This window comes from Ovis canadensis, chromosome 4 (genome assembly GCF_042477335.2).
Source record: "Ovis canadensis isolate MfBH-ARS-UI-01 breed Bighorn chromosome 4, ARS-UI_OviCan_v2, whole genome shotgun sequence".
NCBI classification, from domain to species: domain Eukaryota; kingdom Metazoa; phylum Chordata; class Mammalia; order Artiodactyla; family Bovidae; genus Ovis; species Ovis canadensis.
In genome coordinates, this window is record NC_091248.1 from 75,049,653 (window position 1) to 75,075,502 (window position 25,850).

The 25,850-nt window shown below is 40.6% G+C and overlaps 1 protein-coding gene across 4 annotated transcripts in view; it reads left to right on the plus strand.

The window, feature by feature from the left end:
- Positions 1-25,850, plus strand: part of ELMO1 (engulfment and cell motility 1) — a 583,367-nt gene that overhangs the window by 265,607 nt on the left and 291,910 nt on the right. For all 4 annotated transcript variants that reach the window (XM_069588027.1, XM_069588028.1, XM_069588030.1 and 1 more), the window contains exon 14: positions 21,161-21,265. In XM_069588027.1, the coding sequence (XP_069444128.1) occupies positions 21,161-21,265 (105 nt within the window). The remainder of the gene's footprint in view (positions 1-21,160; positions 21,266-25,850) is intronic.

Here is a 25,850-nt window from a genome sequence, read left to right on the forward strand (position 1 = left end):
TATTCTCACATTATCCTTCTCCTGCCATCAGTCCTATTTTCTCCCTCTTCTTCTTTCTTCTCTCTGCCTCTCTATCCATTAAGGAATGCTCCCTGACTTGGAATGGTATGGCAGATGACATCATGTTTAACTGAGATATATATTTATTTGATTACTTCAGGGCTTTTTATAATGTCTTATAAGCACAGTAAATGCCAAGCAATGAGACACACACAAATCAGTGGAGGGAAATTTCATATGTATTTGAACTTTGCATTGATCACCTTAACTGTGTACCTAAGTCATTTTCCTAAGAAGAGAATTAATGTATCTCAGATTTATGGTGGCTTAGGGACACTTATTTTGAAGTGACAGAATACTCAACATACAATGCTGCATTATCTTATGTAACTCAGCACCTGGAATTCAGGTAAAATGTTGATGAATGTATAAATGAGTGGAAAATGAAAAATGCTATTGAATCTTTTCTGCCAGAAGTCTCTATAAATAGAACAAATTACTATGCAGGTGGGAGACTGAAATTTTCCACACTTGAATGCAAGGAGATGGGGAAGGTACAATATCCCCCCAGGATCTTTGGGGAACTTTTGATTCTTTAATTCTTTTCTGATTCTGTTGGCAGAATCCTGGGGTGAGGAGACGATTCAACAGTGTTGGGAAGAAGGCCCCTTTAGCACAGTATTGGTGAGATCTTTGAGTAAGTGTGGGCTGAGCATAGTCTGGGAATCAGTTCTGTGGGGCCAGTGAGAAGGATGAATTAATGGAAGCTGAAGCTTAAGAATGCAAGGACCGTTGATGTCTTGAAGGGAACCAGAACTAGAAAAAGGACCAGAATTTCTGAATAAGAGATCTTTTGGTGGAAGGTGAGAGGGGACACTGATGCAATTCTAGATGGAAAATGAATAACCCACAGCAACCATTTCCCTGGGGCTTACCTGTTGATCTGTTCAAAACATTTTCTATATGTTGTCTCACTTGATCTTCACTAAGCAAATGAGCGAGAATACCTACATAGAGTTATAGGTGAAGAAGTGGGTTTTTGTTATTGTTATTCAGTCACTAAGATGTGTCCAACTCTGCAACCCCGTGGACTGTAGCATACCAGGTTTCCCTCAGTTCAGTTCAGTCCAGTTGCTCAGTCATGTCCGACTCTTTGCGACCCCATGAACCATAGCACGCCAGGCCTCCTTGTCCATCACCAATTCCCAGAGTTTACCCAAACCCATGTCCATCGAGTCAGTGATGCCATCCAACCATCTCATCCTCTGTTGTCCCCTTCTCTTCCTGCCTTCAATCCCTCCCAGCATCAAGGTCTTTTCAAATGAGTCAGCTCTTCACATCAAGCGGCCAAAGTATTGGAGCTTGAGCTTCAACATCAGTCCTTCTAATGAACACCCAGGACTGATCTTCTTTAGGATGGACTGGTTGGATCTTCTTGCAGTCCAAGGGACTCAAGAGTCTTCTCCAACATCACAGTTCAAAAGCATCAATTCTTCAGTGCTCAGCTTTCTTCACAGTCCAACGCTCACATCCATATATGACCACTGGAAAAACCATAGCCTTGACTAGACGGACCTTTGTTGGCAAAACAATGTCTCTGCTTTTAAATATGCTATCTAGGTTGGTCATAACTTTCCTTCCAAGGAGCAAGTGTCTTTTAATTTCATGGTTGCAATCACCATCTGCAGTGATGTTGGAGCCCAGAATAATAAAGTTAGCCACTGTTTCCACTGTTTCCCCATCTATTTGCCATGAAGTGATGGGACTGGTTGCCATGATCTTCGTTTTGTGAATGTTGAGCTTTAAGCCAACTTTTTCACTCTCCTCTTTCACTTTCATCAAGAGGCTCTTTAGTTCTTCTTCACTTTCTGCCATAAGGGTGGTATCATCTGCATATCTGCAGTTATTGATATTTATCCTGGCAATCTCGATTCCAGCTTGTGCTTCTTCCAGCCCAGCATTTCTCATGATGTACTCTGCATATAAGTTAAATAAGCAGGGTGACAATATACAGCCTTGATGTACTCCTTTTCCTATTTGGAACCAATCTGTTGTTCCATGTCGAGTTCTAACTATTGCTTCCTGATCCTTCAGTATATCCTAGAGTTTGCTCAGATTCATGTCCCTTGAGTCAGTGATGCTATTTCTTTTCTAAGAGCATCAGCTGATTTTGCATATTGCACTGGAACCCACATTGGTGTCTCTCCAAGTCTGTGCTACTTACCATACCCCTTGCTGCCCTTTACGGGTGCTTGTTTTGCCCTTTGTGGTTAGCCAGGCCCTTTACTGAGGAAGTACTTGTCAGAATTGAAGAGACTTTCCTGCCTGTTCAAAGCCATTTAGGGTGAATTTTTTGGAGAATAAGCTCCTGAACATGGTGGGCACAGGGCCCAGGTGGATGTTCTCCCAGCACTGCACTGTAGTCCTAGAGGTGGGCTTTTATGGGGTCTTTTGGAGGGGGGCAGCTGTGCTCCCTTTGAACTGTTCCTTGATTTTTCCCATCTCACCCCCTGCATACAGTGCCACTGAGGGAGGTACCACCTGCACCAACTTTACTGATGAAGAGTGAGCACTTTGTGAACAAACAGACTCTAGCTCCTCTGCCTTTTGTCTGATATGTAAGAACTTGGCAAAGCTTCTTCCCTTCAGGGTGCTGAAGAGAAAATTGATCCTTTACTAGAAAAATGGGAGACTAGGAGAGGAAATTATGCTCTTTTGTAGAAAAGGGAGGAATTTATATATATATGTTCAGAATAGTTTTACAGACTGCCCATGTATGCACTCACTCTGTTGAAGAAACATCTATTTGTGGAGGATTGAAATGTTCCTATTAATATTCCTTATCTAAGAGAAACAGAGGTATCAACTGAATTTCACTAAAGGTAATAGGAAAACTGATCTCCAAGGGTCTTCTTTTATATTTGGTTTCCTCTTTTGTTGTTAAAAATACATTTCATTTCTCTTTTACATGCCAGGATACCGCAGAGGGAAAAGATAGCATAATCAGTATGAAAGTAATAGCAAATGTTAGTGCCCATTTGCAGTTCTGGTCACAACTACCTTTCATCTTACATTTTATTATGCCTTCATATTTAAGGTGCAAAGTCCTGAAATTATTAAACCTACTTCAGTTGCTGTAGTCAAATAACATTAATAAAATGTAGCCTTTCTAAATTTACATTGTAATGATGAACTATTTTACTCAAAGAAAAATAACTGAAGATAAAACATATTGATCTTCCCTGGTAGCTCAGCGGTAAAAAATCTTCCTGCAAATGCAGAAATGAATTCGATCCCTGGGTGGGGAAGATCCCTTGGAGGGAAGAATGATAACCCACTCCAGTATTCTTGCCTGGAAAATCTGATGGGCTACAGTCCATGGGATCGCAAGTGTTGGACACAGCTGAGTGACAAAGCCGCCACCACCACCAAAGATGTTCATGTGTGTACTTACAATTCAGATTTAATAGATAGTAACATTCAACTGTGGGGAAGGCAATGGCACCCCACTCTAGTACTCTTGCCTGGAAAATCCCATGGACGGAGGAGCCTGGTAGGCTGCAGTCCATGGGGTTGTGAAGAGTCGGACATGATTGAGTGACTTCACTTTCCCTTTTCACTTTCATGCATTGGAGAAGGAAATGGCCACCCACTCCAGTGTTCTTGCCTGGAGAATCTCAGGGACAGCAGAGCCTAGTGGGCTGCCGTCTATGGGGTCGCAAAGAGTCGGACACAACTGAAGTGACTTAGCAGTAGCAGCAGCAACATTCAACTGTATTTGGGGAGGAGGCATGATTAAGAAAACAGGACATTACAGATTAAGGCCATGTCCCCCTCTCTCCCCACCTGTCCTTATCCTTCTGCTGTCTTATCATGATGCATATCACTTCCCTGCATGTTTTTGTACTTTGAAAAAAATGGTTGCAGAAATTTTGAGTCTAATTTTCTTTACATATATATCTTGTGATAACATTATCAGTTTAAAGTCATAATGTGTATGTTTGAAGTCATTTTTTTCTGAGATCGAATTACAAAAAAGACCCAGTTGTTAGAGGAGGTTGAATTTAGTTAAATAACCACCAAAAAGTAAATCAGACTTTAAGAAGTTGGTTTCAGTTTCTCTTGTCCTTCCTCCCTGCCCGCAGCCTCTGAGTAACCCGACAGATCCTTGCACGTTGGGGGTCCTTTAGGACCAAGTTCGTAGAGCATGTGATGTTTGCAAGATAACCAGGAGGTGTTTTCTTTTTTAACGTGGTAGTTTTTATTAATAATTCCATTCAATCTGTTTGCTAAGGTTAGGGGCAACATGGCATTCACATGCTATTTATCTAACATTTTCAATAATTCTTATCCTCTTTCAGGGTTTATTGCTCTCTCGTTGGTAGTGGTCTCAAATTCTTGTTTTTCAGATCCTTATTCTCCTGACTGAGACAGTCACAGTCATTGTATCTGCAGATGGTTAGATTTAATGTGAGCAAAACCAAATCAAGCAGAGGTCACTTGCTTTTCTGTTGGCTCCTATGAGTGACAGCCAGGAGGGGAGATATTTCTGCCATGGTTTTGCTGATTTCTTAGAGGCAGGAGGTGTGTCATAAGATGCATTTTTAGAAGCTTGTTTAAAAAAAATCTATTTTATTACTGATTTTCAAACTAAAACTGTGGCACTCCTTCAGATCTTTCTATCCTCAGCTCCAGCTATTCTCTTTGGAATTGTTTCCATTACATTCTTTAGGAAGCCATCTTCTTTCAAGAATTTTCAAGATAACTGGGATGGATGCCTCTATTTAGCTTGACTATTTTTAGATTGAACCATGTGAAATTCCATTACTGCAGGTCACAAATGGTCAGATATTGGCAGTTTCACAGTTTCCCTACATATTTGGGGAACCCTGAACATTTACAGCTCTGAAGATTTTAGAGCTGAAGGGTCCCATCAAGATAATATTGTCCAACTGCCAGCAGTTACAGATGACCGCCCCTGGGCTGGCCCAGGATTGCCCAGTCAGTAGTGAAGTGCCTCACTCAGGCTGAAGCTGTGATTGTAGTTTCCTGACTAAGTGAAGTGAGATGTGAACAGTCAGGCTCCAGGAGATGTTGGCTGAAAAGGATTGGGTTAAAGAAGGGGAGTCCTTTAAGCCCAGAGGGCTGTACCTTTTGTAGGGCTGGCAAATTGAGCAAATGTCATGCAGTGGTCCAAGCCAGGGGGCCTCAGGACCTGAGATTGCCTGACTCAGATAAGGGACCTCTTCCTGGCCTTCTTCTGAGAGAAATGCTGTATTCAGGAGGCAAGCTGTTCTGCACAGGACTCACTTGACCAGGTGGAGATGAGCCTTTCTGCCCAGGTGTGTAACCTTGGGCACAGCTGGACATGACCTGCAGGGGGCTTTCAGCAAAGGCATGGGTGGAGTCCAGGGTGAGACTCCAATCTATTTCTCATCTTTTCCTGCAGGATGGTCTCTGTTTCTTTTTAGAAAACAGTGGGCACACCTCTACTCAGATATAAGTAAGAAGCAATGCATCTTCATTAAAGAAAATTTGAAAAATATGGACAGGTAGGGAAAAAAGTCTTCCATCTCCCTACCACTACAAAAAAATTACCATTAATACTTTGGTAAGTTTCCTTCCAGTTTTTACAAACTCACAATTACATGCTAAGTATATATCTTGATATTGCCTGCATGTATATGTCTGTTATATATATATATATATATATATATATATGTGTGTGTGTGTGTGTGTGTGTGTGTGTGTGTGTGTATGTATATATATATGTAATAAGAATACATAGAGAGTTCTCTACATAAAATACACAATGTCAAGGAATATATACTACTATTGAAATTCTACACAGGGTACAACATATATTTTATATTCCTAACTAAGTACTCTATGAAGATAATTTTTTTAATTTATTTATTTTAATTGAAAGCTAATTGCTTTACAGTATTGTAGTGTTTTTTGCCAAACATCAACATGAATCAGCCATGGGAGCATACGTGTTTCCAGAACCTCCCTCCCACCTCCCTCCTCATCCCATCCCCCAGGGGTCATCCCAGTACACCTGCCCTGAGCACCCTGTCTCATGCATTGAACCTGGACTGGCGATCCACTTTACATATGATAATATACATGTTTCAATGCTACCCTCTCAAATCATCTCACCCTTGTCTTCTTCCACAGAGTCCAAAAGACTGTTGTTTACATCTGTCTCTCTTTGCTGTCTCACATATAGGGTCATCATTACCATCTTTCTAAATTCCATATATATGTGTTAGTATACTGTATTGGTGTTTTTCTTTCTGACTTTCTTCACTCTGTATAATAGGCTCCAGTTTCATCCACCTCATTAGAACTGATTCAAAGGCATTCTTTTTAATGGCTGAGTAACATTCCATTGTATATATGTACCACAGCTTTCTTATCCATTTATCTGCCAATGGGCGTCTAGGTTGCTTCCATGTCCTGGATATTGTAAACAGTGCTGTGATGAACATTGGGGTACATGTGTCTGTTTTAATTCTGGTTTCCTGGGTGTGTATACCCAGCAGTGGGATTGCTGGGTCATATGGCAGTTCTATTTCCAGTTTTTTAAGGAATCTCCACACTGTTCTTCATAGTGGCTGTATTAGTCTACATTCCCACCAACAGTGTAAGAGGGTTCCTTTTTCTCTGCACACTCTCCAGCATTTATTGTTTGTAGACTTATTGATAGCAGCCATTCTGACTGATGTGAGATGGTACCTCATTGTGGTTTTGACTTGCATTTCTCTGATAATGATGATGTTGAGCATCTTTTCATGTGTTTGTTAGCCATCTGGATATCTTCTTTGGAGAAATTCTGTTTAATTCTTTGGCCCATTTTTTGATTGGGTCGCTTATTTTTCTGGAATTGAGCTGCAGGAGCTGCTTGTATATTTTTGAGATTAATTCTTTGTCAGTTGCTTCATTTGCTATTATTTTCTTCCATTCTGAAGGCTGTCTTTTCACCTTGCTTATAGTTTCCTTCATTGTGCAAAAGCTTTTAATTTTAATTAGGTCCCATTTGTTTATTTTTGCTTTTATTTCCATTACTCTGGGAGGTGGGCCATAGAGGATCCTACTGTGATTTTTGTCAGAGAGTGTTTTGCCTATGTTTTCCTCTAGGAGTTTTATAGTTTCTGGTCTTCAATCCATTTTGAATTTACTTTTGTGTATGGTATGAGAAAGTGTTCTAGTTTCTTTCTTTTACAAGTGGTTGACCAGTTTTCCCAGCACCACTTGTTAAAGAGATTGTCTTTTCTCCATTGTATATTCTTGCCTCCTTTGTCAAAGATAAGGTGTCCATAAGTGTGTGGATTTATCTCTGGGCTTTCTATTTTGTTCCATTGATCTATATTTCTGTCTTTGTGCCAGTACCATACTGTCTTGATGACAGTAGCTTTGTAGTATAGTCTGAAGTCAGGCAGATTGATTCCTCTAGTTCCATTCTTCTTTCTCAAGATTGCTTTGGCTATTTGAAGTTTTTTGTATTTCCATATATTTGTCCTAGTTCTCTGAAAAATACCCTTGGTAGCTTGATAGGGATTGCATTGAATCTATAGATTGCTTTGGGTACTATACTCATGTTTACTATACTGATTCTTCCAATCCATGAACATGGTATAGTTCTCCATCTGTGTCATCTTTGATTTCTTTCATCAGTGTTTTATAGTTTTCTATATATATAGGTCTTTTGTTTCTTTAGGTAGATTTATTCCTAAGTATTTTATTCTTTTCATTGCAATGGTGAATGGGATTGTTTCCTTAATTTCTGTTTCTGTTTTCTCTTTGTTAGTGTATAGGAATGCGAGGGATTTCTGTGTGTTAATTTTATATCCTGCAACTTTACTATATTCATTGATTAGCTCTAGTAATTTTCTGGTGGAGTCTTTAGGGTTTTCTATGGAGAGGATCATGTTATCTGCAAACAGTGAGAGTTTTACTTCTTCTTTTCCAATCTGGATTCCTTTTGCTTCTTTTTCTTCTCTGATTGCTGTGGCCAAAACTTCCAGAACTATGTTGAATAGTAGTGGTGAGAGTGGGCACCCTTGTCTTATTCCTGACTTTAGGGGAAATGCTTTCAATTTTTCACCATTGAGGATAATGTTTGCTGTGGGTTTATCATGCTGCTGCTGCTGCTAAGTCGCTTCAGTCGTGTCCAACTCTGTGTTACCCCCATAGACGGCAGCCCACCAGGCTCCCCCATCCCTGAGATTCTCCAGGCAGGAATACTGGAGTGGGTTGCCATTTCCTTCTCCAATGCATGAAAGTGAAAAGTGAAAGGCAAGTCACTCAGTCGTGTCCAACGCTCAATGACCCCATGGACTGCAGCCTTCCAGGCTCCTCCATCCATGGGATTTTCCAAGCGAGAGTACTGGAGTGGGGTGCCATTGCCTTCTCCGGGGTTTATCATATATGGCTTTTATTATGTTGAGGTATGTTCCTTCTATTCCTGCTTTCTGTTTTGTTTTGTTTTTTTTCATAACTGGATGTTGAATTTTGTCAAAGGTTTTCTCTGCATCTATTGAGATAATCACATGGTTTTTATCTTTCAATTTGTTAATGTGGCATATCACATTTATTGATCTGCAGATATTAAAGAATCCTTGCATCCCTGGGATAAAGCCCATTTGGTCATGATGTATGATCTTTTTAATATGTTGTTGGATTCTGTTTGCTAGAATTTTGTTAAGGATTTTTGCTTCTATGTTCATCAGTGTTATTGCCCTGTAGTTTTCTTTTTTGTGTGTGGCATCTTTGTCTGGCTTTGGTATTAGGGTGATGGTGACCTCATTGAATGAGTTGGAAGTTTACCTTCCTCTGCAATTTTCTGGAAGAGTTTAAGTAGGATAGGTGTTAGCTCTTCTTTAAATTTTTGGTAGAATTGAGCTGTGAAGCCGTCTGCTCCTGGGTTTTTGTTTACTGGAAGTTCTGATTACTATTTCAATTTCCATGCTTGTGATGAGTCTGTTAAGAGTTTCTATTTCTTCCTGGTTCAGTTTTGGAACAGTTATACTTTTCTTAGAACTTGTCCATTTCTTACAAGTTGTCCATTTTATTGGCATATAGTTGCTGATAGTAGTCTCTTATGATCCTTTGTATTTCTGTGTTGTCTGTTGTGATTTTTCCATTTTCATTTCTAATTTTGTTGATTTGATTCTTGTCCCTTTTTTTCTTGATGAGTCTGGCTAATGGTTTGTCTATTTTATTTATGAAGATAATTTTTCAAGGCTGTGTAATGTTCTATCAGGCTTCCCTAGTACTCAGAGGTAAAGAATCTGCCTGCAATGCAGGAAACCCAGGTTCGATCCCTGGGTGGGGAAGATCCCCTGGAGGAGGACATGTCATTCCACTCCAGTATTTTTGCCTGGAGAATCCCATAGACAGAGGAGCCTGGAGGGCTATGGTCCATTGGGTCACAAAGAGTCGGACATGACTATAGTGACTGAGCGTGCACACATACAATATTCTATAAAGCGATTCCCACCCCACCCCACCCCACCCCACCCCCACTGTGTAGTTAGCCAGTTCTCCTTTTAGAATAGCCATTAAGAAATGGGCTCTGGACTTATGGGATCAAGTCTAAGCATAATGTTTGTGTGAATATAGGCAAGACACTTAACTTGTCTACTCCTCAATTTCTTTATCTTTAAAACAACCATAAGAATTCTACTGGTGTGGAAAAGAGAACACAGTCTCCAAATTTAAAAACCAGGACTTTGCCATTTCAGCTGTGCTGAAAGGGGGAAGGAGGAGAATGCTTATGAGACACAATCCAGATCCCTGACTCATCAAAATTGTAGGCAGTCTTACATAAAGTTATATAAAGTATAAAAGTCTTATATAAAAGTGTGTCAATGGTCTCTTCCCAGGTTTGCCTTTGGTTGGCAAGGAGAAAGGATCTGAAGACACCAAGGTGGGACTTTGCATCAAAAATTAAGGCTACTAAAAACATTCCTTTCAACTTAACATTTTCAAGACACAGGATTTATCCAGTTAAAATTTAGTTATCTTTAAAATCAGTACCATATTTTCCAGGGGAGCAAAACATTAAACATTTACATAGGGCTTGTGTTATCCAGGTACTAAACATTTACCAAACATTAGCATTTCTTTGATAGTTGAGATGTTTAAATTTGATTAAAGAGTCATTATTTTTCTTAACTCACAGCACTGCTGTGAAAACAAAACACTTAGAAAGAGGGTGGGCAAACTTTTCTTGTAAAAGAAGGGTCAGCAAGTAAAAATTTTAGGGCTTGTAGGCCAAATGCTCAAGCAGGTATAGATAATATGTAAATAAATGTGCATAGCTGTGTTCTGACAAAGCTTTCTTTATGAACATTGAAGTTTTAATTTCATATAATTTTCATGTGTCAGAGGTAATTATTTTCCTTTTGAATAAAAACAAGATTTAAAAATATAAGAAGGGACACACACTTTTAAACTCACAACTCTGCAGAATTGAGTGGTGGACCCAATCTGGCCCCTGGGCAGAAGTAACCCCTGGCTTAGAATAGTCCTCAGCCTTCATTAAGTGCTGTGTGTGTGTTAGCTGTGTCACTTCCATGATTAGAGCTGTCATCACCATCATCACTAGCACCATGCAGTGCTAGGTCCTGGAGGTGGTGGGGATTGTAGTACACAAGCCCCTGCATCCCTTTGACCTCCTGAGAATCCATCTGTAGCAGCAGCATCTTGACCAACTCCTGGCTCCATCACAGAAAAGAGGTTTTGTCTCCCATGTCGGCGATGGTGCCCGTATCAGAGGCTGCCTGGAGAGCTGTGCTAGGCTCAGAGGGAACGGGTTCCCTGCGTGACTAGCAGGCCCAGCCCTGGAGTGAGGGTAGCACACGTTCTGTGTCCTTTGATGGACCTTTTAGCCTGTGCTCTTCCTGGGGATGGGTGAAAGAGGGAGACAGAAAAACCCCCTGTGCATAACTGATGCTAGTTCACCTCCTGTTTTAAAACTACAAAAGGTTGGCAAAAAGGGAGTTCTAAAAGGAGCAGTGAAAAAGCTGTGGGAGTTCAGGGAAGAAAGAGTAGGGTGTTGCTAGCAAGAGCCACGGTGCTTGGGTCATTGAGAATCCTGCATGCATTCAGATCAGTAGAAAAATTACAGATATCTTTATAAACCTTGACAGCATTATTTCATTATTCATGAAGACTTTTTTTAAAAACCATAACCAGCTTCATTTTAAAGGAGATTTATTCCCAAGGCATTTTTAATTGAGTTTTCATGGTAATTCTTTGTATTGACTGTTAAATCAACATACCAAATAAACAATATTAGAATTTATTCTTTTATTCAATAAGTCTCAACTCTGCTTCTTCAAGATAATGAAGTAAGAGTGAGCCCAGTTTTTCATAAATTGTATGCATAGCACTGCATAGCCTTTTCTGACCTTTTAAGAGTAATTTTTAAAAGGACAATTTTTAAAAAAAACTTTATTTTATATTGGAGTATAACCAATTAACAATCTTGTGATAGTTTCAGGTGGACAGCAAAGGGACTCAGCCATACATATACATGTTTTTTGACTAAGGAAATTTGCCTTAAATCCAGAATTTTCTGTGTGGGAGCTTCCACAGTATGCATGTGTGAAGTTACTTATGCTTGTGGTGTGTGTGTGTGTGTGTGTGTGTGTGCATGCACAGTGTATGTGTATGTCCATGTGTGCATATTTCAAAGCTGTATTGTTAAGGCTTTTCATAATTCACTTCTGAAATGAAGTTTCTTGAAGCCAAGTAGTATTTTATTTTAATCTTTGGATGAAATTTATCATGTTTGTCTTCCATGGTGCCTTGCACAGTAGTAGTAATCCAAAACCATTTGATAAGAAAAGGAATGAGCCCGGGCTGCTATCTATTGTCCTTTGCTCCAATTCTCTACCCTTTAGTTCTCTGGAAACCATTCTGGCTGGACATCCAGTCCTTGCTTCAGTATTTCTGAAAAGGCTGTTTTCTGCCAATTCTGCTTCCTATAGCTGCCCTTACAATGATATCAATCCTTGAGATGCCTGAGGACAGTAGTGATCAAACCCGCAATTCCCATCCTACTACAAACCACCACCATCACATATACTTTTCCCCCTGGGCTAAATATCTAAAGTTTTTTTCCCCCCCAACTTTTCTGACACACCTTTCTGTCCAGATATTTCTGCTTCTTCCTGGCTGCCCCTCTGTATAATTTCTTATGTGTCAGGAGCTGGTTCACAGTGGGGGCCCCCCAGAACTCTGTGTTGTGTACAGGTATGGCCTCAGCTGGGCCTGGATGGTGGAATTCTCTTCTGTTCTTCTGGTTATGCTCCTGTTAATAAAACCCAGCCTGTCAGAGCCTCCTGCCTGCCACTTGAAATTGATTCATCTTAGACTTATTTTACCAACTCTAACTCGTATTTCTTAATATAGAATAGGTCATGAACTCCCCTAGGTTGCAGAACAGGCCCAGGGAGGGGGTTCCTAGTGACACTGGATAGTAGTGGATGGTCTCACAGCTCAACTGAATTAGGTATTCCCTAAAAGATTAGTTGTGGACCTGTGGAAGGAAGATAAATGGAGCCAAGCTGAAGGTCGGGAAAACCAAAGAGTAACAGGTGGGTGAATGATATTAGAAAGACAAGCAAAGGTGTAGGGGTGTTCCAGAGGCCAGGCCAAGAGAAGAGAATGCACAGCTCAGAGGGAGGTCCAGCATGGAAGCCAGATAGTCTGTTGACCTGAACCCTTAGCATCTTTCTGAGTATTTCTTTCATGTAGATCTTTTGTGCTTTACCTAAAAGAATCAAATTTTAATGATGTGGAGCTGGAATCTCATGAATTATTTGTGAGCCAGATTTCCCTTTTTCTGTAGTAGATTTGTTCTTGAATTTTTAAAAGTCTTTTTATGGAATGTTACATTTCTCTGATTAAACTTCTACTTGCTAATGGGACCCATCTTCCTATTCTCCAAAGACCTTTTGAACCTAAATAGGAAAAAAAAAAAAAAAGCTACAGGGTTGAAGTTGGGACTTTGCCGCTTCTAACCAGGATCTTGCACGAGTCACTGTCATCTGTAGGCAGAGAAGAATAACATTTACCTCCTTAATAACTTGCCTCATTGGATAGTTGGGAAGATTAAATTAAATCACCCCTTTGGAGTACCTGGCACAATGCCCACCTGTACCCAGTCACAGCTATTTTTCTGCTCTTCAATATATTCACCATCTTGTCCACTCTTAGGTCAGATTTAATAAGCTGCCTACTCTGTATTCATCCAAACTCTTCATTTTTATTAAATTTAATGGAAAGAGACCAAGGACAGAATCCAAAGATTTCTAAGGGCTATGTCTAGGACTTTGAAACAGTGATCTGTGTTGGGGGTCAGATAGTCAGATACTGTTAGGAACTTCCTCATATAACTGTGTGAAACAGCCAGGTGAGAGAGTGCTGAGCCTGTATCAATGTGAAGAGTGCACGTCCTCCCTAAAGCAGACATCACAATAAAAGTCCCTGCCAAACCAAACACTTTGATACAGGGAATCAAAGTTCCAACTCCATCAGTTGGTGAGTATAGGTCCCTAGAACTCTCTTGCATTGTGTTACTGTGCCTTTAGAGCAGAGGTTCTCAAAGTATGGTCCAGAGTAACCCCTGGAAACATGTATGAATGCAGATTCTCGGGCCTCAACCAGAAACTCTGGGGGTGGTGACCAGCAATCTAACTGAACAGATGCTCTATTTGATTCTGATCATACTCAAATTTGAGACCCAATGATTTGGGAAAGTGTTCTCAATCTTGGCTGGACATTGGAGTTTCAGAAATCCAGTTGCTTGGTTTCCACTTCACAGATTTTGGGTAGAGCCTGGACATCAGAATTTTTCAAAGCTTCAAAGGGGATTTTCAGGGGCATCCAAGATGGATAAGTGCTGTTGTAGGAACCTGTTGAAATGCCCACATACCCTTTCTCCTGGGTTGGAAGAGGAGGAGTGGAAGGCATGCACAGTTTGGCACAACTCCCACGTGATCTTTTGCAACCATCAAAACCTGCTTCCCCTTGGAGAACATTGCCTTAATGTACCAGCCTCAAGAAATAGCCTTGATGGAGCTTTTCCTAGACTGAATGAATATTCACTCAATGTGATTTGTTTTAAAGGTTGCTTTTAATGCTATATTTGTTCAGCAAATGTAGGCACTCATATAGCACAAATATTAACTCCTAAATCCTCATAGGCTTTCTCTGTGATATGCCATCTGGCAGGCATTATTGTAATCATCTCTTTATTATCCACACTAATGAAGGACTAGCATGGCATTGGTAATTGAAAAACACAGATCATTTAAAAATCATTCAGGCTCGTGCCAGCACTGCTTCCCCAACCAGGAAGCATTCAGGAGTAAAAAATATTGACTGATTACAGGTTCCTACCTTCCCTGTGGAGGTACTAATATATATTATTTTAGTCAGAAATGTGAGAAATAGAAGTGAGAGGCTTCTAATTTATAATTTCTTTTTCTGAAAATGGAAATTTCTGTTTTCTCAGTAAGAGGCCAAAGCACAAAGCAGATAAACAACAAGTATATTTATAATGCCTCACACCCTGGAACCAGTCAGTTTAAAGCATGATACTCAGGGGATCATGGGACTCAGGGATACTCAGAGAAGCTGCATGGGACTCAGGGAATGAGTGGATATGGATTCCAGATCTTACTTTGATATTACTTGTGTTATTTGAGATTGCAGTCATCAGTAGGTCTCAAATTGTGGTCCCCAACCGGCAGCATCTGTGTCACTTAGGAACTTGTTAGAGAAGCAGATCCTTGGACCTCACTCCAGCCCTCCTGAATTAGAGGGGCCAGCAACTGGTGCTTCAGCAGAGGCTTCAGGAGATTTGGTTTGGATTTCTGCTTAAGCTGGAGCACCACTGTTCACTAGGTGCTTAGTTTTCTTAACTACAAAATCAGATGACCAACCTAGCTTATATTTGAAGTGCACAACTCTCCAGTGACCTCCAGTGCTTTGGGCCTGGAACATATTTAAAGATTCTCTGTCTTAGACGTTGGATGTGTGATTGAAACAATTCAACTTAAAAAATTGGCATGAGAATAATAGAAGACAAACAGATCTCTAGGAACACTAAACACAAACCATACATAGGGTGCTCGCTATAAAATAAATCATGCTATCTTCAGTTGGTTGGTACCATTTTCCCAAAGTGAAAATTCTTGGTGCCTTGGAAACGCAAGTGGCTGCTCCCCCTTTCTCCAGGGGCTTAGAGCTGTCTGATGTGATTCAAGGAGCAGCTCTTCTACAGGCTCTAACAAATGGCATTTCAGGAGGATGTACAGAGGTACACAGGCTTTGCAGTAAAACAAGGGAAATTTTCAAGTCATTTGTCAAAGCACTTGCAGCTTCCATTTCAAGACAGGTGGAAAAAAATAACATGGAACAAGAAAAGAAAATAAATCTGTATCCAGAGCATCTCATAAATAAGGAAGGAATAGGGGAACTGTTGGCCTTGCTGGGTTCTCAGATTATTTTCGTCACAGTATAGAGAGCTCTCAAATGTTTTGGCAAGTAATTCTTATACTTTTTCCATTATCAGAATCTATGCTCGTAAAATAATTTCACTGTTTGTTAAAACAAAAAGAGAAGGAGGAAACAATCATTTCAAGGAGAGAGAGGCTGAAAAAATAATAACCAGAGTTAAAAAGACAGAGACAGAAAAAGAGTATAGTTCACTCACAAGGCAAGTTATTTTTTAATCTAAAATGCAATGACGCTTCATAATTTAGAGCAAGTCATAGAAAATCAAAGGCAGTTTTCTAATTGACTTTGGTTTAATAAGAGCCTATTTGTTGGAGACAATAAGACCTGGTTTATTGAACATGAGAGAGACTCTGGTCTGTTATATCTGGGGGGGATGGAGAAATTAGAGCTTTTATTGAAAAGGATGGATCACAGGCCCACTTTGCCTGAACAAAGCGTTGACTGAGGAAAACTACGACTGAGAACCTGCATTGGACATCTCTGTAAAATTTCCAAAGGTGTCTGGTTGAACAGCAATGTGACACTGAAATCCTGGTTTAAAGCCTGTGACCTTAGTTCAGATTCTGGTTCTGCCACATCCTGGCTCTAAAAGTCAGCAAGCTACCCAGATGCTCTGTGCCTCAGTTTTCTACTGTCAATGGAGGAGAATAATAAGACCCCCTCTGTAGGAATTTTATGAGGATTAAGAGTTAGCACCTTCAGGGTGCTTTATATAACACCTAGCAGAGAGCAGGCATTATTTTATTGGGACTATTTGCTAAATAGCCACATGAATCTTTAAAAGAGCTATAAAAATATAATTTTTCTTTACTGTAAGACCATTGAAAGCAGCAATGCCCTATTTTATACCCCCATTGTATGCCTAAGTAAGTGTGTAATTGACTGAAAGAGGTTTCTAGAGGGTCCTAGGAGCACTGTTCAAACAAGACTGATGACCCTTGACCCACAGGGCCTTCTCCTTGGTCAGCTTCACTAACACATAGCTTTGGAGGGTTGTTCAAACTCGATTCAGAGAAACTACTAATTTCTTTTTCAGATGATTGTCTTTCCATATACTTATTTTTAGAATAGATTCATAGACCAACACTAGAAGTAAGTCTGAAGTAAATGTCATGTTTTTCTCTTTTATCTGGCACACTCTCCTTTGTTGGCTCGACCATGCTGTGTAGCAGCTAATATTGATTAGCCTACTTTTTTCTCAAGCTTTTCTCAGGCTATATAAAGTATAAATGGCTAGCAGTACCAAAATAAATGCATTCAACATGTAAAGGAAAAAAGTAGAAACAAAAGCATGTGGAAACTTGTTGTCCAAGCAAGGCATTGCCTGCACTTCCAAGTTCAAGTTGCAAGTTCCTGGGCAAGAGTCTTATCTCATCTGAGCTGCAGTTTCCTCATCAATAAAATTCATGCAGCCACTATGGAAAACAGTATGGTGCTTCCTCAAAAAACTAAAAATAGAACTACCATATAACCCAGCAATTCCATTCCTGGGTATATGCCGGAAGCCAGTGTGAGGAATCCCGCCCGTGACAAGGTCATGAGGAAGGAAGCTGACATACGCAAGGCGTGCTCAGACTTCAGGGACCCCTCTGGAAATTCCTAAGCATGTACCCCAACAAAAATCTGCCGGCTTTTGTGCTCTGCTTTTCCACTCTTCTGACTTTTTCTGGAAAAAGTCAATTCAGGGCTTTAGTCTTCTGCATTTGAAAGAGTGTTTCAATCCAAAAAATCCCTCTGATGGCTTTCTAGCCTGCCTGCAGGACAGCTGCGCATGTGATTGTTTGAGGCCTCCTGACCACAGGAGGCACAGGAAGCTTAAAACATCCTAGGAATGTAGGGGCTTCCGAAGAGTCAAAATCTTTAGAATAGGACTGATTAAAAGTTTCATTTGTTGAGTCAATGCTTGCTGCCAAATTTTCATATCCTTTATTTTTAGATATAGTTGGTATATAGAAAAACAAGTAGTAGACCTGGTATTAGCAACATTAGATCTTTGAGTTAAGTACCTTCTTTGTTATATCCCACTGCACCTTTGTTCTATAGAGATGTAACTTTAATGCTTTAAGGAGATGCAGATTAAAGAAAAACACTTCAAGGGAAACAAAATTAACATTCATTAAGGAAGAGAGCCAAAAAGTGTTAACAAGCCTCTTGGCCAGAAGATAATGTAAATCACCTGAGACCTTTTGTATACAAAATGATATATGGAAAGAATCTGGGCTGTGAATGCTACATAATTTTGTGTTACCCATTGATCTCCATGTTTTATCAAAAGTATAAAAGGCCTTCTGAACAATAAAGGATGGGACCAGCTTCTCGGACCAGTTTCTCGAACTAGTCTCTCGGCCTGGTTTCTTGGGACTCTGGCTCCCCCCATGTCTTTCTCTCTCTTTCTTCTTCTCTCCCTTTCCCTCCCTCTGCTCTTTACTTTAACTTCAGGCTGAATCTCCACCTGGGGCGCGGAGGCTCGCCAGGTCTACTTACTTGCCCTGGCTGTTAAGACCCGCGCGAAAGGGAGCTTAAGGCGAGGCACCCTTAGATATTCAAGCGGGCGCCGGTGGCCCAACGTAGATGGTGCAAATTCCTTGTCTGGAATTTTATTGGTCTTCCGCGTAAACCAAGCTATTCAGCCCTCTTCCTCCACTTAATCTTCTTACTACGCTATAGTTTCTTAATCTAATCTTATATCAATAAATAAACAAGTCTTTCCACGCCAACGCCGTCCACCCTTCGAATTCCCTGGATCCACTGGGGCTGGACCCTGGCAGGTATATATCCAAAGAAAACTGAAACGCTAATTCAAAAAAAACATGTATCCCAGTATTCATAGCAGCATAGCCAAGATATGAAAACAACCAAAGTGTCCGTCCACAAACAAATGGGTAAAGAAGGTGACATAGATGTAGATATATGTGTGTATACACACACACACATATACATACATACAATGGATTTCTACTCAGCCATAAAAAAAATAAAAGTTCACCATTTTTAACAACATGGATGGACCTGGAGGATATTAGTCAGATGGAGAAAGACGAATACTGTATGCTATCACTTATGTGTGTAATCTGAAAAATAAGACAAATGAGTGACTAGAACAAGACAGAAAAAGACTCACAGATATAGAGAACAAACTGGTGGTTACTAGTGGGGAGAGTGAAGCAGGGAGGGGCAGAATTGGAGTATGGGATTACAAGATACAAACTACTATGGATGAAATAAAATATACAAGGACATATTGTATAGCCCAGGGAATATAGCCAATATTTTCTAATAACTTTAAATGTTGACATCAATATAATGTAAATCAACTGTACTTCAATAAAATGTACATGTAAGGAAAAATATGAGATGAATTTTGGAGTTTCCTACTCCAGAATTAAACAAAAATAAAACAGCATTGTATTATTAAAAATTAATAAAATGAGAATAACAATAGTGCCCACCACCTATTTATTAGATGAGAGAACCCTAGGGAAACCCAAACTGGCGATAGCCCTGAAGAGTACTCAGCAGATAGTAACATTTGTATGTTACTTGTGTTCATGAAAATTGAATACATTCAAGTCAAAATAAAAATGTACACATAATGAGGGCAGTTCTACTATTCTCTTCTAAAGAACTGAAAATATTACAAGATTTTCACTGCAAGTTACTTTTTAGACTACATCTTTGATCATTTATTTTCAGTGTTTTGCTTCACCCACCCCCTCACTTTTGAATACAGGTCTCACTCTTGTACACCAGTGAGTATCAGACTAAGGCTGAATCTCACTGCATTTGACATGCTTAGTGATTTTCATTTTTGTTACAATTTTATTTATTTTATGAAATATATCTTATCCTAACTAGTAGTTCTTTGGTATTTAAAAAAGTTTTCAACATCTTAACAAACAAATCAGGTTAAAGTGCTAAAATAAAATATTGAAGTCACTGCTGCTGCTGCTTTAGTCATATCTGACTCTGCAACCCCATAGACGGCAGCCCACCAGGCTCCCCCGTCCCTGGGATTCTCCAGGCAAGAATACTGGAGTGGGTTGCCATTTCATTCTCCAATGCATGAAAGTAAAAAGTGAAAGTGAAAAGTGAAAGTGAAGCTGCTCAGTCATGTCCGACTCTTCGCGACCCCGTGGACTGCAGCTTACCAGGCTCCTCCGCCCATGTGATTTTCCAGGCAAGAGTACTGGAGTGGGGTGCTATTGCCTTCTCCTTGAAGTCACTACATTGGCCCAAATTGCTTTACAGATATGGACAGAGGTTTCTGAAAATTGTGGAACTGTGGCCAGTAGACAGTCACTGTCCTATAATTTTTGATGTTATTAGCTCATAAAGCAATGTCAAATCAGCATGCAAAAGACAGCTTCTGTATATTCTTGAAGGAGGTAGAAAAGTGTGGGTTATTTGAGCAAGTGAACAGAAAATTCTTCGTGTATGTAAATTAGAAAAAAATACCATTGACCAAAATTTCTCTGGCATATCAGAGGGTCAGACTGTTTTTAAAAAGTATTCAGGAACAAAATAAAAATATATTCTGTCATACAAATTATCTAGATTATGAGGAAAGAGTAGTTTGTTGAATATCTCTTCAGCATTTCTTTTCCATCTCTTTAGCAGAAAAATGACTTCCCTCAGATCACTTGCGTGTGGGCTAAGTTGCTTTAGTCGTGTCTGACTTTGTGGGACCCTATGGACCATAGCCTCCCAGGCTCCTCTCTCCATGGAATTTTCCAGGCAAGAATATTGGAGTGGGTTGCCATGCCCTCCTCCAGGGTATCTTTCCAGCCCAGGGATGGAACCCTCAACGCTTACATCTCCTGCATTGGTGGGCGGGTCCCCTACCACTAGTGCCACCTGGGAAGCCCCCCAAATCATTAGCCATTTAGATCTGAATTTTCAAGACAGATGTTGGTGATTGTTTTCAACAATTGGCTGTGGAAAGTGGTTTACTGCCCTGACTAGGAGTCTCTGGTGGTGTTTACTGAGTGATCTTGAGCATATGGACAAGGCATATTTATAAGTATTGTGGGTTTTTTGTGTGTGGTTTTTGACACTGTATGGGTGAGAAGGCCAGAGCACTCCCTGGAAGAAGGCAGACGTTAGGACCCTGTGAACCTCTGAATTTTAAAGTCATGTGTCTGCAGAGACCTGTAAGTCTGGACAGTTCACAAACACCATGGACTGGTGTGACCATACTTTACCCTCACTCATGAGGATGAGGAAGTTAAGGTACAGAAAGGTAAATGGCAGACATACAGCTTTATCCCAGGTCTTTCTTCCCAAATACTATTGGTTCCAGTAGAGCACAACCACCAGAAATAACTGTTTTTGCATTATTTTCTTTTCTTACAGTGTCACATGTCTAAGAATAATCCCATATTTTGATTTTCAGCTGAGTCTCTCAACCCTGAGTCTAGAAGCTGGTTTTGATGCACCTGTAGAAAGAAGCCCTCATTGCCACCCCAACAGGCTCACATGGAGACAGCAAATGTCCTACTTGACTATTTGGAGCTTGTCTTGTGGTACTTTGTGGTCTTGTGGAGGGAAACCAGACCTCTAGTGGTTGTTGATAAAATCTGCTGAAGAACTAACCTGATCAAACCTTTTGTTTTAATCACAGAATCATGTCAACCCCGCCATGGACTTTACCCAGACTCCTCCTGGGATGTTAGCTCTGGACAACATGCTGTACTTTGCCAAGCACCATCAGGATGCCTATATCCGGGTAAGCATGTGGCCTCTTTCAACTGTTGTAGGTTTTCTGCTGAATTTGAATTTCTAACTTGTACATATGGAGGGATTACCCGTTAGATAAGTGGCCCCAGAGTTTTGCTTCTGTTATTTAGTAAAGTAAAAAATGGAAATGAAATGAAGTGAACATCAAAGTAGGGATTTTAACTTTTAGTTTTTTTTCCACATGATTACAATTTAAACATATACTAGATATTGGAAAAATATTTTATATAATTCAATTATTTGATTATGGAAAAATCTCTTATCCTTAAATAACAAAGAGAAATGGAAATCTCTTAAGACTTCTCTGACTTCTTGAGAAGAGTCTTAGGATTCTGTCTAGTACTGCTCTGTTCAATCTAATGCTGGAGATACAATAAGATAAACAAAGAAGTGTGGGAGAGATGGGGAGGGAGGAGAAATGCCTTCTTGCATTTCATAACAGATTAGTGAAACACCAGCTACCAGGGCAGATTCCTTTGTGGGTGGGGCTGAAGGAAAGTAGAAGGTGCCCAGCTCTGCGTCGGCAGGAAAGACAGAGTGTGAGTGAACTGGAGCATGGAGACAGTGACAGAGAAGATCTGCCCGTCAAGGCTGCTCCCCTGGAGGCTCTGGATTTGTGTTGACCTCTGTCCTCAGTCTCTAGAGAGAGGACCACAGTAGGGTGAGGAATATAGATCCATGATTGAGATGGAGGAGGATATGAATAAATGGGCAAGAGAATTGGTGAATGGTTAAGTGATGACTAGATATAAGCTTAGAAAACAGTCAATGAATGAAAATCCTAATGCACGAAGGCTAAAGCTGAAGTCGGAGTAGGATATGAGCCTGTATGGGGCTTCCCAGGTGGTGCTAGTGGTAAAAGAACCTGCCTGCCAGTACAGGAGACTTTAAGAGATGTAGGTTTGATCCCTGGGTTGGGAAGATCCCCTGGAGAAGGGTATGGCAACCACTCCAGTGTCCTTGCCTGGAAAATCCCGTGAACAGAAAAGCCTGGCAGACTATAGTCCATAGGGTGGCAGAGAGTCGAACACAACTGAAGTGACTTAGCACGTGAGCATTTACCTTAGACCTCTGTTGGATCCCTCTTAGCACTGGCTTTCTGGAGACCAGGGTTCAAGACCTTTCACTGTTGTTACCTGGTGATATAAATGTGGGCCATTCCTTTTGAATGGGCCACAGTTTGTCTCCAAACTAGGGAGTTTTATTCCCCCAGGGAGCATTTGGAAATGTGTGGGCATGCTTTTTTTTTCTTTTGGTAGTCACCATGCCCATTGGGGTTCTACTGGCCACAACCCTCTAAAACATGGGAGAGTCTGCAGCATGAAAAATTATCCTACCCGGTAGTGACTCCTTTGAAAAAAAGTCACACCAGATCTGAGTTCTCCGTAAGCACTATCAGTTCAGTTCAGTTCAGTCACTCAGTCGTGTCTGACTCTTTGTGACCCCATCGACTGCAGCACGCCAGGTCTCCCTGTCCATCACCAACTCCTGGAGTTTACTCAAACACATGTCCATTGAGTCGGTGACGCCATCCAACCATCTCATCCTCTGTCGTCCCCTTCTCCTCCAGCCTCCAATCTTTCCCAGCAGCATCAGGGTCTTTTCAAATATTTTAACTTTATCTGTTTTTCTATATATGCAATTTGACAAGCTTTGACTTATATTGAAGCATTATTTATAATTTAATTATATGAAGGATTTTATGCATTTCTCTGAAAGTTTTATGCATTTCTCAGGTATTCAGAAATATAATTTTCCATAAGAAAATAATTTTTTCAAAAAGTTTAATTTGTTTTATATCTGCATACATTTATTACACAGATTTTTTTCTAGGAAAGTAATTGCTCCCACTGTAAATAAATTAATGTTTTTTAGATACCATGTAGTATAGCCTTAGAGAGTTGAGTGTGAAAAGAAGCCTATTAGAAATTGAATTTAGCATTAACTGATTAATGTTTGTGGATGAATGTTTCTAAAATTAGAATATTGATGCTCAATGTATTGTTAATTGCATAAGGAGCATATGTCTCAAGAAGAGTAATATAATATTTTAAGCCCATTTTCTTCAATGTGTTCTCTAAACCATCATAAGTTAAACTAATACCATAGCAACCTGATAGACCTTTATATCTGATAGGAACTTAAAAGAAAATCCTGTTTGAAAGAAAAGTGTGGCCCTTTTCATCCACATGCACTTTACTCTCTGGTTAGACATTCCAATAACTGAGATATCTGTTGTTTTCTAAAAAGTGTCCCTTTCTTGATGTTTTTTTCTGTGTCCTATCTGACTTCGGGGTCATTAACTGCTATTTGGAAAGCTAAAGCTGTTTATCTGAATGAACAGGAATACAGGATCGTATATAAAATCTGAGGCATTTCAAAGGAAGTTTTTAGATTTCTCTTTTTTTAATTTTTATTTATTAATTTACTTATTTTTGGCTGCAGTGAGTCTTTGTTGCTTTGCACAGACTTTCTCTAGTTGTGGAGACTGGGCCCCTCTGTAGTTGCAGTGTGCCTGCTTCTCCCTGTGGTGGCTTCTCTTGTTGTGGAGCATCAGCTCTGGCTGCACCTGACTTCAGTAGTTGCTGCTCATGGGTTTCAGAACACAGGCTCAACAGCTGTGGCACACGAGGTTAGTTGCTCTGTGGTATGTGGAACCTTCCAGACTAGGGATAGAGTCTGTGCCCTCTGCACTGGCAGGCCGATTCTTATCCACTGAGCCACCAGGCAAGTCCCCGCAAGGAAGTTTCGTGGTGACTATGAAAGCAGGCTTCCCAGGTAGCACAGTAATAAAAAATCCTCCTGCCAATGTAGGAGCTGCATCCCTGGATCAGGAAGATTCTCTGGAGTAGGAAATGGCAACCCGCCCCAGTATTCTTGCCTGGAAAATTCCACGGACAGAAGAGCCTGGTGGGCTACAGTCTGTGGGGTTGCAAATAGTCAGACACAACTGAGCACACACACACACACACACACACACACACACACACACACGAAAACAGATGTCCCAGTGGCAGTAAATATAGACAATGAAATTTGTCATTTCAGCAGCTAATTATAGATTTTGGTCTATGAGCTGAGTGGTCTCTTTTGAAATATAAAAGTGGGCTCTTGGGTTTTTAATAAGTTTACATTTTGATAAAATTTGTGTTTTTTTTAATGGTAAATTTCCTATCTAAATGCAGCTATTTACTTATTATTTATATCTTTCATTCAGTAAACATGTGTTCTCTACCTGAATATATAGTCTCACTTTTCACTTTGCCAGTCAGATTTATGGCTGAGGTTTTTAAAAAGAATTCTAATGTACACACACACACACATACACACACACACACACATTCCTTCTTTGCCCTTGATACACCCCACCACCCTCCAGCTACTGTGTTCCCTCGAGCACTGTTTGTTTCTCCCTGTTGTCTTCTTGACCAGTGTTCTAACTCACCTGCCCCTCACTTTTCAAAACTTGGTACCCACCACTTTCCAGAAACTGTTCTGCTACGTGAAGAGCCCCCACCTCCTCCTTTGTCTCATTTGGCCTCCCATTGACACTGGACACTGTTTCTGTTGGCCGGTTCTCCCTTTTTTGCCTGCAGCCTATGGTGTCTGTCTTGGTTCTCCCCTTGGCTGTTTTAGTCTCTGGCGGGTTTCTCTCCTTCTGCCTGCTTATCAAATGCACGTGATCCTCGTGACTCAGTCTGTGGACCATTTTCCTTTAGGCACTCAGGCTGCAAGCATTTACTGAGTAACCTGTCAAATAGCCTGCAGTGAGTGAGGAGACAGGAGTTCCCCAAGGAACAAGTTACTCATGAGTCCTGTCCTTGAGGATTTTACTGTCTACAGATGGCAAGTAGGGGGAGCTGGGGGAAGAGATAAATACCAGCACTTTCCAAGCCACTCAGTGGATTTTGATTGGGTAGGAGTGATAATGGGGACACAGAGGAGCATCACAAACACAGATGTCAGGTAAGGAGGACTTCCTAGAAGAAGTGGCATAACACTTAGACCTGTTGGGTAGTACTAGTTCTCAGGTGAGGGGAAAAGGGTGTGAGAAAGTACTCTAAATAGAAGGAAACTTGCAAACAGAGGCATAAAGATGTGTGCTTTGTTTATTGGAGAAGGAAATGGCAACCCACTCCAGTGTTCTTGCCTGGAGAATCCCAGGGACGGGGGAACCTGGTAGGCCGCCGTCTATGGGGTTGCACAGAGTCGGACATGACTGAAGTGACTTAGCTTAGCTTTGTTTAAGGAACCACAAATAGCACAGAATGGTTAAGGCAGGGAGTGGCAGATATGATCATGGCTTGGGAGATAATTGTGGGCTGGTTCGTTAGGCACCCTTCATGTAGTATTAAGTTGTTTGGGCCTTAACCCAAAGGCAGTGAAGAATTTCTGCACTATTTTAAGGAAAGAGAATGAGAGTCAATTTTAGAAAAATCATTCTCCTGCCAGAAAAGAAACGTGAGAAATCAATACTAGCAGTGAAAATGAAATTGGAGAAATTATCGAGAAACGATGGTCACCTGAATGAGGGCAGTAGCTGTGGCACTGGGGAGAAGCAGTTGGAATGAACT